Raw genomic sequence first — 14,372 nt, forward strand, 5'->3', positions numbered from 1 at the left:
GCAAAAAAAAGCAATCCTTACCGTACCCTTTTCAGGACTTTCTTTTTCATTTAAAAATCCTGAAGTAGAGACTGCTGTTCAGAAAGACTTTGCCTGTGTTTGTTTGTATGTTACCCTTGGAACACATACTGTGCACCTTTTTAAAAAAACAAAATTCTGGAATAAAACTCAATTTCATTTGTCTTTGGATCAAAAAGGATCAAATCGTCGAAAAGAAAGAAGAGCAGGTTGATACAGAGTTTCTTGGAAAGATTCCCAATACTAATTTAGTAGAGGAAAGGGGAATGTCTTAGCTGTTCACTTATAGCTTTTTTTTTTTTTTTTTTTTGAGACAGAGTCTGGCTCTATCACCCAGGCTGGGGTGCAGTGGCATGATCTCAGCTCACTGCAATCTCCTGGGTTCCAGCAATTGTTCTGCCTCAGCCTCCCAAGTAGCTGAGATTACAGGAGTGTGCCATTGTTCCTGACTGATTTTTGTATTTTTAGTAGAGACGGGATTTCCCCGTGTTGGCCAGGCTGGCCTCGAACTCCTGACCTCAGGTGATCTCCCCACCTCCTCCTCCCAAAGTGCTGGGATTGTAGGCATCAGCCAGTGTGCCCAGGCTTTTTTTTTTTTTTTAAATGAGATGAAGCCTCACTCTGTCTCGCAGGCTGGTACACAGTAGTGCAATTATGGCTCACTGCAGCCTTAACCTCCTGAGCTCAAGTGATCCTCGCACCTCAGCCTCCCAAGTAGCCGGGACTATAGGTGTGCACCACCACACCCAGCGAATTTTTTTTTTTTTTTTTTGAGAGGGAGTCTTGCTCTGTCGCCCAGGCTGGAGTACAGTGGCATGATCTCAGCTCACTGCAACTTCTGCCTCCCACGTTCAAGCCAATTCTCCTGCCTCAGCCTCCCGAGTAGCTGGGATTACACGTACCCGCCACCACACCCGACTAATTTTTGTATATTTAGTAGAGACAGGGTTTTGTCATGTTGGCCAGGCTGGTCTCAAACTCCTGACCTCATGTGATCCACCTCCCTCGGCCTCTCAAAGTGTTGGGATTACAAGCGTGAGCCACTGCGCCCAGCCAAATTTTTAAAATTTTTTATAGAGATTGGGGGGCAGTCTCATTATGTTGCCCAAGGTCATCTAGAACTCCTGGGCTCAAGTGATCCTCCTGCCTCGGCCTCCCGAAGTGCTAGGATTTCAGGCAAGTCACCATGCCCAGCCTCTTAGGGCATGCTTTAAGCCATTTCGCTGTGACAGTAGGTCTGCATCTCTTCCTTTTTCTTCTTAGGTAGGTTTCATCTTTTTTCTTTTTTTTCTTGAGATGGAATCTGGCTCTGTCACCCAGGCTGGAGTGCAATGGCACCATCTCGTCTCACTGCAATCTCTGACCCCCAGGTTCAAGCAATTCTCCTATCTCAGCCTCCCAAGTAGCTGGGACTACAGGCATGCACCAACACCCCTGGCTAATTTTTGTACTTTTAGTAGAGACAGGGTTTTGCCGTGTTGGCAAGGCTGGTCTTGAACTCCTGACCTCAGGTGATCCACTTTCCTCGGCCTCCTAAAATGCTGGGATTACAGGCATGAGCCACCATGACCCGTTTTGTGTTTGTCTGGTTGTTTGGTTGGTTGTTTTGAGATGGAGTCTTGCTCTGTCACCGAGGCTGGAGTGTGGTGTGCTCACTGCAACCTCTGCCTCCTGGGTTCAAGCGATTCTTCTGACTCAGCCTCCCAAGTAGCTGGGATTACAGGCACCTACCACCACGCCCAGCTAATTCTTGTAATTTTTGTATTACAGGCATCCTCCACCATGCCCAGGTAATTTTTTGATCCCCCTGGTGGATCACTTGAGGGATTACAGGTGTGAGCCACCACACCCGGCCCTTTTCTTTAAATACTGCATTTTCCTCTTTGTCATGTGGCCGAAACGATCTAATGTAAGTCTCTCTGTCTGTATTCCCAAACTGAGGAATCCAAAAGATTCACACAGTTGCCTCTCCAGTTCTTCTTAGCCTGTTGCTGATTATTTGAGGATGTGATTAGTGAGTAAATAAATAATACTCGAAGGCAGTCGTAAGCAGCTTTGCAATTAAACAGGAGTCCCTTGTCTTTAATTGGGGCTGAAACCAGAGGAGTTTAATTGCTTCTTCACTCTCCATCTGAGATCCATTGAGTAAAACAGGATATTGGAAAAGAATCGTGACGTTGTTCTAAATCCTGGTTCTGCACAGTATCAAGTAAATAACCAAGTTTTCTGGTTTTAGATGAGTGATTGTTAGGTTAACTCCCTGATTGTTCTTTGTGCAGCCTGCATTTGATCTTCCTATTTCATACTTTACCCAGGTACTTGATTAAACTGAGATCCAGCAATATCCATCACATTGTAAGGTTTCTCTTCATGTATATTGATTGCAGAGTACTTTCCACAAACCAGAACAAACTGTATTTGAAAAAAGGATTTGTCAGCTTTATCCCTGGAAAGGAGAGAGGGAGACAGTATTAGCTATGGCACAGCAGATAAACATGTTTACTGTTATGGTTCTTCAGGTTGCTATGGGTGAACCAATGCACATAAAACCTGTAGCACACATCAGGAATGTTGTCATTATTATAGTCTCTTGTATCTGATAACACCGCTTTTTAAAATGTGTTTAAAAGTCATTAGCTAGAAAGTGTTTTAAAACTCTTGCTATAATTAGATAGTAAATGCCTGTGGGTGTATAATTGCAGTGCTTAAGACAGCTGAAACCCATGGGGGCATGCAGGTCGCTCAGCTCACAGGACATTTCCTGGCAGGTGAGTCAAGACAGCTTCATCAAGGGGTGGAAAACTGAGTTCACACCCTCAAAAGTGAGTCTGAGTCAAGAGCAGAGTTCTATGGAAGGGGTAAATCTGACAGGAACCAAAAGAGAATTCTATATAGGAAGATGTGTTTAAATGAATGCACTTAGGTTTCAGGGAACACAGCTCCACTCAGACCAGCTAAATGAGGGCAGATATTGTAAGAGGCCAGGGGCAGTCTCATGACCACACAAGTCAGGTCAAACCAGGCTTCATAAGAACTGGCCTTGGGAAGTTGCCAAGGACCAAAGCAGTTTCTTCATCTCTCAGAGGCCTCATGGTTTCTGTCATCTTTGTTTCTCTACATGCCAGTCTGATTCTATTTTGTCTCTCAGACCGCATTCTCTGTTTGCCCATGGCCCAACCTGTTTGTCAACCGTAAGTGAATACATCTTCACAAGTCCACAATCAATGATGATGGAGCTCCTCTATTTCCTAATTCAAATTCTTAGCGAAAAAGAGACTGGCCCAGCCCAGCTGCGACTGAGTTCTCTTTAATGTGGGAGAGCACGCTTGATCAGGCTCTAGAAGGGCAAAGTCATGTGGCATTTTCCTCTCTCAAACGTCACCACGTAGGTCTGCTCTTTCTTCAAGGGCAATTTCTAGAAAACTGAGATGTGGGTAGGGAAGAAAATGAAACCAGCCAAGTATAAATGACAAGGCAGGGCATCAGGCTAGAGTAAAGGCAGTAGCATTCTGCCTGAGGGGAGAGAGAAGAGCTGAAATGCCCATGGAATACATGTAGATTGTGAGTTGAGTGTGTGATACTAGGGAGGCAGGAGGAGTTCATGGGAACCTCAGGGAGCAGGACTCACTCACATGGGACAAGTCTCTTCAGTGGCCCCAGGAAGGCCTTATTCTCATCCTGCCTGGGGTCTCTGGAGCCCTGCCCTTGAGCATGCAACCACATTGTATATTCACCACACCAAAGCACCCAGCAACAGGCAGTTATGAGTGCTACGTTGTGGGGTTGACAGGCCCAGTTACTTCATACTGGGACTGTTCTAGGAAACTGGTAACAAATCGCTGTTTCGGGAGTCTGGGAAGTTCATGAGCCCTGATGTAAAACACAAGAGAAAGGACAAAAACTGTACGGTCTATGTGAGAAGGGGTTGTGTCAACTTTGTGTCTTTCACAGTACAAGGCTTAGTGCTTTAAATGGAGTTGGTGTTCAGAAGTGTTGTTTGATTCAATGAATGGAATTAAGAAAAGGGAGAGAAGGGGCAAAGTATTAATAAATGGAAGAGAAAGAGCCACAGCAAGGCAAATGAGAGAAAAGGGAAGTTCGGGAGAGAAAGGAGAGATAGAAAGCCAGAGAAAGGGAAAAGATGCATTTGGTGAAAGGAGGTATAGTTTGCATTTCATTCATTCATTCAGCCGCTAGTTTTTGAGCACTGTGTGCCAGCCACAGGGCTAAGTGCCAGGAATATGGCATCAGACGAGTTAAAGCAAAGTTACTGGTTTCACGAAACCTACCTTTTGTTGGAAGAGGTGGAAGATAGACTAGACTCCTAAAGAATAACTAGTTGTTCAAAATCACAAATTGTGGTAAATGAGATGGAGGAAACAAATGAGGGGTTGAGAGAGAGACCCTCAAGGCTGGAGAGAGAAGAGCTTCCTTAGACTGTGTTATCAGAAAAGTCTTCTGAACAAAATTAATTGCCTTTTCTGGAACAAGGAGTATTCTGAAATAAGGAAAAAGAGAATGCTGGGAAATCTCAGTTCCAGGATGGGACATTGGGAAAAAAAAAAAAAAAAACATTAACAGTGCAGTTGAACAGCCTCCATTCTATTGATACAGAGCATTAAGAGAGGCCAGGTGTGGGGGCTCATGCCTGTAATCCCAACACTTTAGGAGGCTGAGCAGGGAGGATTGCTTGAGGCCAGGTGTCCAAGACCAGCCTGGGCAATGTGGTAAGACCCCCATCTCTACTAAAAAATAAAAATATATAAAAGTGTAGCAAGCCTATATTACCATGAAGTTAAAATGATCAGGCATAAACTAGTTCATAATCTTAGAGATCCCAAGAGTATGAAATAATCAGAAATATAAGGAGAGGAGTAGATTGGGCACAGTGGCTGACACCTGTAATCCCAGCACTGGGAGGCTGAGGCGGGCAGATTACTTGAGGTCAGGAGTTCGAGACCAGCCTGGCCAACATGGCAAAACCCTGTCTCTACTAAAAATACAAAACTCTGGCTGGGCACGGTAGCTGATGCCTGTAATACCAGCACTTTGGGAGGCCAAGGCGGGCAGATCACCTGAGGTCGGGAGAATTTTTTTTTTTTTTTTTTTTGAGACAGTCTCACCCTGTTGCCCAGGCTAGAGTGCAGTGGTGCGATCTTGGCTCAGTGCAACCTCCACATCCTGGACTCAAGCAATTCTCCTGCCTCGGCCTCCTGAGTAGCTGGGATTACAGGTGTGTACCACCAGGCCCAGCTAATTTTTTTTTCTTTTTTTTTTTTTGAGACAGAGTTTCGCTCTTGTTGCCCAGGCTGGAGTGCAATGGTGCATTCTCGGCTCATCACAACCTCTGCCTCCCAGGTTCAAGCGATTCTCCTGCCTCACCCTCCCGAGTAGCTGTGATTACAGTCATGTGCCACCATGCCCACCTAATTTTTTTGTATTTTTAGTAGAGATGGGGTTTCTCCATGTTGGTCAGGCTGGTCTCAAACTCCCGACCTCAGGTGATCTACCCGCCTCAGCCTCCCAAAGTGCTGAGATTACAGGCATGAGCCACCGTGCCTGGCCAAATTTTTTAATTTTGTAGAGACGGAGTCTCGCTTTGTTGCCCAGGTTGGTCTCAAACTCCTGAGCTCAAGCAGTCCTCCCACCTTGACCTCCCAAAGTGCCGGGATTATAGGCATGAGCCACCATGCCTGACCTTGGCTTCTCTTTACTGCTGTTAGATCGAGGTGAAATGTTTTTCGAACTCACCACGGTTACAGAGCTAGATGGGGGTAGAAGCCAGGTTTGCACCTCTGTACTTCTGATTCCAGAGTCTCTGCCCTTTCTATTTGTTTTCTGCCTTGGAGTGCCTCTCACTGGGCTCAGTCCTCTAAGGAGGTTGCAAAGAGAGAAAAAGTTTCTTTCTTTTTTTTTTTTTTTTTGAGACAGAGTCTTACTCTGTCCCTCAGGCTGGAGTGCAGTGGCGCGATCGTGGCTCACTACAACCTCCGCCTCCCAGGTTCAAGCAATTCTTCTGCCTCAGCCTCCCAAGTAGCTGGGACTACAGGCACACGCCATCACGCCTAGCTAATTTTTGTATTTTTAGTAGAGGCGAGGTTTCACCATGTTGGCCAGGCCAGTCTCGAACTCCTGACCTCATGATCTGCCCGTCTCGACCTCCCAAAGTGCTGGGATTACAGGCATGAGCCACCACACACCCTGCCGAGAAAAGGTTTCTTTTTGTAGTAGAGCCCTAAACTACTTGGAAAGAGGCAAAAATTCTCATCACCAATCTAAACTCCATGAAGGCAGGGACTGGACTGTTCCATTATTTGCTTTGTCCACAGCAGACACTCAACAAATATTCATTGATTTGATCAATCAGTATATTTACAAAAACAGACTCAAGCACAGTTCATTCAATGGGAAACTTTAGAAGGCGCTTAAGCAAGACAATGTAAATGCTTGGGTGAGCACCGTTAATGAGTGATGTGACCCACTGGGTGACAAAAGGAAGCAGTTGGGCTGTGGTCAGGCACAGTTCAAAAGCACTTTTAGATATTTTCCTTTATTTAATCCTCACATCCAGCCTCTGCATTAAATTGTAGAAAAATCAGGCAGCTAATAGAGGAGTTGTGATTCAAATGTAGATAGGGTGACTTGAGAATGGCCACTACTCCGTCCCACTTAGGGACTACGTATGTGCAAATGTTCAGGTAAATGCAAGTAAGGGAATGTCATGGTGGAATGGAGTTCTCCTGAGAAAAGAGAAATGTCACAGTATGTTATGAGCAATTAGGAATTTGAAAAAAGATGCCTAAATGTCACTGTCCTATAAAAGACTGAGCCATGGAAACATACACAGCCTGCCAGACACGATGTGTGACAATCACTTCATTATTTGCTTTCCATCTTGAAGCTTTCTGTAAGTAATCACTAAGCAATGATTTTTCCGTGAGACAGGAATGCCATCAACCCAATGAACAAGCACATCTTGAAGTTGCTTTTCCAATGGTGGTGGTGTTACTGATTTGCTGTAAGCCTGTCTTGTGCTCTGTCACAGGGCCTTTCTCATGATCAGCAACACACATTTGCAGAGAGCTTTTATCCATACTCCTCTGCCCCCGATCCTGAAAAGCATCAAGCTGAGAAGCAGGGAAGCTAGGGGGTCATGAATTTATTGCTAATTGTATAATTCTGGTCACCAAGAGGAAACTTTCTGAATCCAATAGGATTAGGGCAGAGTTTCTCAACATCAGCACTGTTGCTATTGTGGGGATCGTCCTGTTCATTACAGGATGTTCAGAGCATCCACTAGATGCCAGTTGCAGCCTCCCCCATGTGTAACAGTCAACAGTGTCTCCCTCCAAATATTGCCAAATGGCCCTGGGGTCGAGGAGTGGGGAGGGGGCAAAATTGCCCCTGGTTGAGAACCACTTGTTTAGAGATACAAACACACCCGTGTACATATGTGCACATATGGCCATAGTGCATGTAGTTACCTTGGCACAGGGTTTTTTTTTTCTTTGCTTTTTTGCTTTGGGGTTTTTCTCTTTCCTGTTGTAGGTGGGGTTTTTTTGTTGTTGTTGGTTTTTGTTTTTGAGATGGAGTCTCACTCCGTCACCCAGGCTGGAGTGCAGTGGTGTGATCTCAACTCACTGCAACCTCTGCCTTCCGGGTTCTAGATTCTCGTGCCTCAGCCTCCTGAGTAGCTGGGATTACAGGCTCCTGCCTCCACGCCTGGCTAATGTTTGTATTTTTAGTAGAGACAGGGTTTCATCATGTTGGTCAGGCTGGTCTCGAACTCCTGACCTCAAGTTATCCACCAGCCTCGGCCTTCCAAAGTGCTGGGATTACAGGTGTGAGCCACTGTACCCAGCCGAAGATGGGGGTTTTTGCTGTTTTTTTTTGTTGTTGTTGTTTTTTGTTTGTTCTTAATCTGAAGCAGAATCTTTGCTTTAATCTTGACTCCTCTTTTTTAGATCTGTCCATTTTATAAAACCTTTCCAAAGAGTTGATTACAACTGCTAACACTATTTTTGACATTTTTTGTGTGTATCTTTTTTTTTTTTTTTTTTTTTTTTTTTGAGACAGGATCTCACTCCGTCACAGGCTAGAGTGCAGTGGCATGATCATAGCTCACGGTAATCTCTAACTCCTGGGCTCAAGGAATCCTCCCATTTCAGCCTCCCAAGTAACTTCAAGTGTGCCTCCATGCCTGGCTAATTTATTTTTGTTGTTTTTTCAGTTTGTTTGTTTGTTTGTTTTGTTTTGAGACAGAGTCTCATTTTGTTGCTCAGGGTGGAGTGTAGTGGTGCGATCTTGGATCAGTGCAACCTCTGCCACCTCCTGGCAATTCTCCCGCCTCAGCCTCCTGAGTAGGTGGGATTACAGGTGCGTGCCACCATGCCTGGCTAATTTTTGTATCTTTAGTAGGGACAGGGTTTCGCCATGTTGGCCGGGCTGATCTCACACTCCTGACCTCAGGGGATTTGCCTGCCTTGGCCTCCTAAAGTGCTGGAATTGTAGGAGTGAGCCACCGTGCCTGGCCCAGCTGCTAATTTTTAAAATTTGTATAGAGATAGGGGTCTTACTATGTTGCCCGAGCTGGTCTCAAACTCCTGGCCTCAAGTGATCCTTCCACCTTGGCCTCCCAAACTCTGGGATTACAGGTGTGAGCCACCATACCCAGCCAGTACAACTGCTAACATTACTGAACCACTACTATATGTTTGATACCCTCCTAAGCATTTTACATGTATGTTTAAAGTTTAATCATCAAAATAAGATAGAGGTTGTATTATTCTCATTTACAGATGAGAAAATGGAAGTACAGGAAGTTGAGTGACTAGACATGGATTTCAGTGGTTTTGAGTGAGAGAGTTAGGATTTGGACCCAGGCTACCTGATACCTGTGTCTGCTTTCTTATTTAAGATGCTGTACTCTCTTCTTTTTTTAGATGAAACCTACATCATCACTGTGTGCCCCTTCAATTCTTGATCTCAGAATTTCGACAAATGGGGCAAAATTTGATCTATGAGTAAAAAAATCACACTCCTGTACCTTAAAATTATATGGTGTGTACAGTTAGCGGAAACAGTTTAATCACGGGACATGTGCATGAGAGCTGGCACTGACTGTGGACATATATGTCTTCCTCTTTTTACCACCAGAGTGTCTCTATGTATTCCCCTGCCAGTGGAACTACCGTCCCGATCACTGCATGTATGGAAGCAACTGCAGAGAGGCTGAGCATGAAGGTGTGTCTGTTCTGCATGGAAACCGAGGCGTCTACCATGATGATAAGCAACCGACATTCAAAGCACTCTATGAAGCAATACGGGATGTAAGTGCGCCCTTGCTGCTGTTAGCAAATGTGCTTAACAGCATGAAGCAATACTGGCACTTTAGTCACCTGTCCCTTTGAAGGCCAAATATTCCCAAAGCATAGAGTTATACGAGTTATTCCCAACCTCAGTCACGTTCTGTCACTATATCCACTTGCCACCTTGTACTATGTCATATCTACTTGACTTATTTCCACGTACACCATTCATTATCTTTTACTTAACTAAATTTGGGAGGAAATTTCTGTTTTTTTGTTTTTGTTTTTGTTTTTTGAGATGGAGTCTTGCTCTGTTACCCAGGCTGGAATGCAGTGGTGGGATCTCGGTTCACTGCAACCTCAGCCTCCCAAGTAGCTGTTGCCCAGAAAATTTTGGTATGTTTAGTAGAGATGGGGTTTCACCATGTTGGCTGGGCTGGTCTTGAACTCCTGACCTCAAGTGATCCATCCACCTCAGCCTCCCAAAGTGTTGGGATTACAGGTGTGAGCCACCTACTTTAGGAGGAAATTTCATGTCACAAAGACAACTTCTGTGCCTTTTGCCACAGTGGAAGGTAACACATAGGATCAAGATTAGATAATAAAAAGAAAACGATATTATTCAGTTCTAGCTAAATATGTTGCCTGGTTGCCAGCTCCAATCTGTTACTCAATCAGGGGTCAAGGTGTTCAGTTAGGACAAGGAGCCAAACTAAAAGTAACAGTCAAGCCTTTATTTGCTTAACTGCAGAAGTACATGCAAGCAGCAGAAAGAGGCCCTGACTCCCCAGTCTTCCATTTTTCCCCACCAAAGGGTACAAGATAAGAGTCAAGTGCATACAGCACAGATGGCAGGAACCTTCTCACTGCCAAGGGGCACTGAAGAAAAGGTTCTTGGCCGGGCACAGTGACTCACGCCTCTAATCTCAGCATTTTGGGAGGCCGAGGCAGGTGGATCATGAGGTCAGTAGTTCGAGACCAGCCTGGCCAATCTGGTGAAACCCTGTCTCTACTAAAAATACAAAGATTATGCTCAGCACAGTGGCTCATGCCTGTAATCCCAGCACTTTGGGAGGCCGAGGCGGGTGGATCACGAAGTCAGGAGATCGAGACTTTCCTAACATGGTGAAACCCTGTCTCTACTAAAAAATGCAAAAAAAAAATTAGTCAGGCATGGTGGCGGGCGCCTGTAGTCCCAGCTACTCGGGAGGCTGAGGCAGGAGAATGGCGTGAACCCAGGAGGTGGAGCTTGCAGGGAGCCAAGATGGCGCCACTGCACTCCAGCCTGGGCAACAGAGCAAGACTCTGTCTCAAAAAAAAAAAGAAGGTTCTTGCCTCTTTATGGACTCATGGGCTAGGGATGGGAAAAGAGAGGAGAAAATAGGATAGGCATGCAGGTATGTGTATGAACATGGCTAGCTGGAGCCCTTTATGCAACTTTCTCAGGAAAACTGCAACACTGTAAGACCCCATCTGTACAAAAAATTTAAAAAATAAATCAAGCCTCATGCCTGTAATTTCAGTGATTTGGGAGGCTGAGGCAGGAGGATCACTTGACCCCAGGAGTTCAAGGCTGCAGTGAGCTATGATTGCACCACTTCACTCCAGCTTGGGCAATAAAGCGAGATCCTATCTCAAATATACATACATATATATATAATTTCATGACACAAGAAAACTATATGAAATTCAAATGTCAGCACTGGTAAATAAAGTCATATTGGGAACCGGTGACACCTATTCATTTATGTATTGTCATTTTTCTTTTGGTGGAGATGGGATCTTGCTTCGTTGCCCAGGCTGATTTCAAACTCCTGGCTCAAGTGATCTTCCCAGCCAGCCTCACAAAGTGCTAGGACTACAGGTCTGAGCCATCGTGCCTGCCCATTTATGTATTATCTACGGCTATGTTGGCACTGTAACAGCAGGATGATTAGTTGTGACAAAGGACATATGGTCTACAGAGTCTAAAATATTTACCATCTACTCCTTTACAGAAAAAGTTTGCCAACCCCTGACATAGAACATGTAGAATGTATTAGGCTTTGTTGTTAAAGATCGAATTCTCTAAGTTTCATGAACAGGCTCTGGTAGAAGTGAGGTAAGCGGTAAATCCCATAACATAGTAACATTTTTTTGTGTATGAAAATGTGCATTTGCAAAAAAATAAAACATTTAAGGCCTGGCACAGTGGCTCATGCCTGTAATCCCAGCACTTTAAGAGGCTAAGAAGTGAGAGGATTGCTTGAGGTCAGGAGTTTGAGGTCAGCACAGCCAACATAGTGAGACCCCATCTCTATAAAAAATAAAATCGGCCAGGTGTGGTGGCTTATGCCTGTAATCCTAGCACATTGGGAGGCTGAGGCGGGCAGATCACTTGAGGTCAGGAATTCAAGACCAGCCTGGCCAACACGGTGAAACCCCATCTCTACTAAAAATACAAAAATTAGTCAGGTGTGGTGGCACACACATATAATCCCAGCTATTTGGGAGGCTGAGACAGGAGAATTGCTTGAACCTGGGAGGTGGAGGTTACAGTGAGTCGTGACTGCACTACTGCACTTCAGCCTGGGTGACAGAGCGACACTCCATCTCAAAAAAACCACAATTAATTAAATAGGCCAGGTGCAGTAGCTCACGCCTTTAATCCCAGCACTTTGGAGGCTGAGGTGAGGAGTTCAAGACCAGCCTGGGCAACATAGTAAGACCCTGTCTCTGAAAAAACAAATTAAAAAAAAAGAAATGAAATGAAAAAAAGAAAGTATGCATTTGCTAGGGAGAGTCCTGAAGATTTCCAACTCTGAAATTCCTGGAATTGGCCGAGTGCCATGACTCACGCCTGTAATCCCAGCACTTTGGGAAGTCGAGGTGGGTGGATCACCTGAAGTCGGGAATTTGAGACCAGCCTAACCAACATGGAGAAACCCTGTCTCTACTAAAAATACAAAATTAGCTGGGCGTGGTGGCGCATGCCTGTAATCCCAGTTACTCAGGTGACTGAGGCAGGAGAATCTCTTGAACCCAGGAAGCAGAGGTTGCCGTGAGCCAAGATCGTGCCTTGCACTCCAGCCTGGGCAACAAGAGTGAAACTCTGTCTTAAAAAAGAAAAAAGAAATTCCTAGTGTTGACTTCTGTACAAGGAAAGTGTTTAACATGCATCCAAGCTTTTTCTTCTGCATTTCCTGCTGTTTGGTTTTCAAAGGCCGGGTGATTTAATTACGCAGAAAATTTGTTCTGTGCTTAATGATATCCTCACATTTAAATATCCAAACACTGACTCCAGGGGCAAACTCATTCAGGAGTACAAGCAGAAGTTAAACAAGTACACAGCAGCCATGTGTCTATCAGAGCCACTCTAGGGTTTCTTTTGTGATCTGTCACCCCTGGTTTGGAGTTGAGCAGTTGTGGTTCTTGAGTTACAACTCATCTTGTTTGTTTTCTGGGGGATCAGAAAGAGGGCTGAACAACTTTGTTTCAAAAATGATTCTGCTTAGTACATACACTCCATGATTTTCCTCAGTTGGGCTTTCTAAAAATACAGTTTTCATTCAGGCATTTCAATCAGAAAAATCACTAACCCTGACCCGAAATGTGAGTAAATATAAAGAGACTCCATCATAAAAGATGTATTTCCCCATCCTCTACAATGCTGTGAACCATTGTGTAGTGGGTCAGAGCTTGGCTTTGGGCCTGGACAGATAGGTTCAAATCCCAATTTTGTCACTTTCTGGTGATTCACCATTAACTGTGCCCTTACCTTACTGGGACTTAGTTTTTTCATCTGTCAAGTGTAGATAATAAGATTATCTACCTCAAACAAGTGTTATGAGAATTCAACAAAATGATAGTCTTTACACTTTTAGTAAAGAGCCTGACTTACCGTTTGTGCAATAATTAGAAGTTGTTTTGGCCAGGTGCTGTGGCTCACACCTGTAATCCCAGCACTTTGGGAGGCTGAGGCAGGTGGATCACTTGAGGTCAGGAGTTCGAGACCAAATGACGAAACCCTGTCTCTACTAAAATACGAAAATTAGCCAGGCATGGTGGCGCATGCCTGTAATCCCAGCTACTTGGGAGGCTGAGGTAGGAGATTGGCTTGAACCCGGGAGGCAGAGGTTGCAGCAAGCCAGGATCGTGCCACTGCACTCTAGCCTGGGTGAGAGAGTGAGACTCCATCTAAAAAAAAAAAACAAGATATAAATAAGTTGTTTTGATGATAACAATTTCACACTTTCTCTAGCTTTTTCACATTTCTCTCTCCTTGCTTATAAACACTTTATATATATTTTTTTCTTTTTCTCCCTTCATCTGTCTCTGAAAATATTCTCTCTCTCTCTCTCTCTATTTCTCTGTTTCAGGTGTTCATAGACACCCTAACCCATGTGGTACGTGTTTGTGTGAAAGGGCAGTGCAGCCTCCCTGCAAGAAGGCATCTATCAGATAGACATTTTTGCAGTAATTCTCTTGACAATCATTTATGAAGCATCTATTTTATGCAGGAACAATTCTAGTTTCTAGGAATTTGGAAAATAATAAGATGGACAAAGCCCTAGTCTTTAAGAAGCATATATTCTGCTGGGGGAAGCCAGACAATACTCATTGAGAAAAAGAAAGAAAGAAAAATCCAGCCTGGGCAACATAGTGAGATGCGTCTCTACAAAAATTAAAAATAAATAAATTAATTAATAAAAATTTGCCTGGTGGCACATGCCGGTAGTCCCAGCTACTGGGCGGGGAAGGGTTGGGGTTGGGGTGGGAAGATCCCTTGAGCTTAGGAGGCCAAGGCTACAGTGAGCTAGGATGGTACCACTGTACTCCAGCCTGAACAACAGAGCAATACTTTGCCTGGCACAGCTGTACTCCAGCCTGAACAACAGAGCAAGACTTTGCCTCTTTAGGAAAAAATAATAGTAATAATAACTGGGCATGGTGGCAAGTGCCTGTGGCCTCAGCTAATTGTGAGGCTGAGATGGAGGATCACTTAAGCCCAGGAGTTCGAGGCTGCAGTGAGCCGTGATTGCCCCTCTGCACTCCAGCCTGGGTGAC

The 14,372-nt window shown here is 44.6% G+C and overlaps 1 protein-coding gene across 6 annotated transcripts in view; it reads left to right on the top strand.

Annotated features, from left to right (window-relative positions):
• The window catches only part of LOC105479588 (glucoside xylosyltransferase 2), a 91,394-nt gene that overhangs the window by 62,845 nt on the left and 14,177 nt on the right, over positions 1-14,372 (top strand). For all 6 annotated transcript variants that reach the window (XM_011737607.3, XM_071092085.1, XM_071092087.1 and 3 more), the window contains one exon: positions 9,175-9,347. In XM_011737607.3, coding sequence (XP_011735909.1) covers positions 9,175-9,347 — 173 coding nt within the window. The remainder of the gene's footprint in view (positions 1-9,174; positions 9,348-14,372) is intronic.

Source organism: Macaca nemestrina, chromosome 2 (assembly GCF_043159975.1).
Source record: "Macaca nemestrina isolate mMacNem1 chromosome 2, mMacNem.hap1, whole genome shotgun sequence".
Classification (NCBI taxonomy): Eukaryota; Metazoa; Chordata; class Mammalia; order Primates; family Cercopithecidae; genus Macaca; species Macaca nemestrina.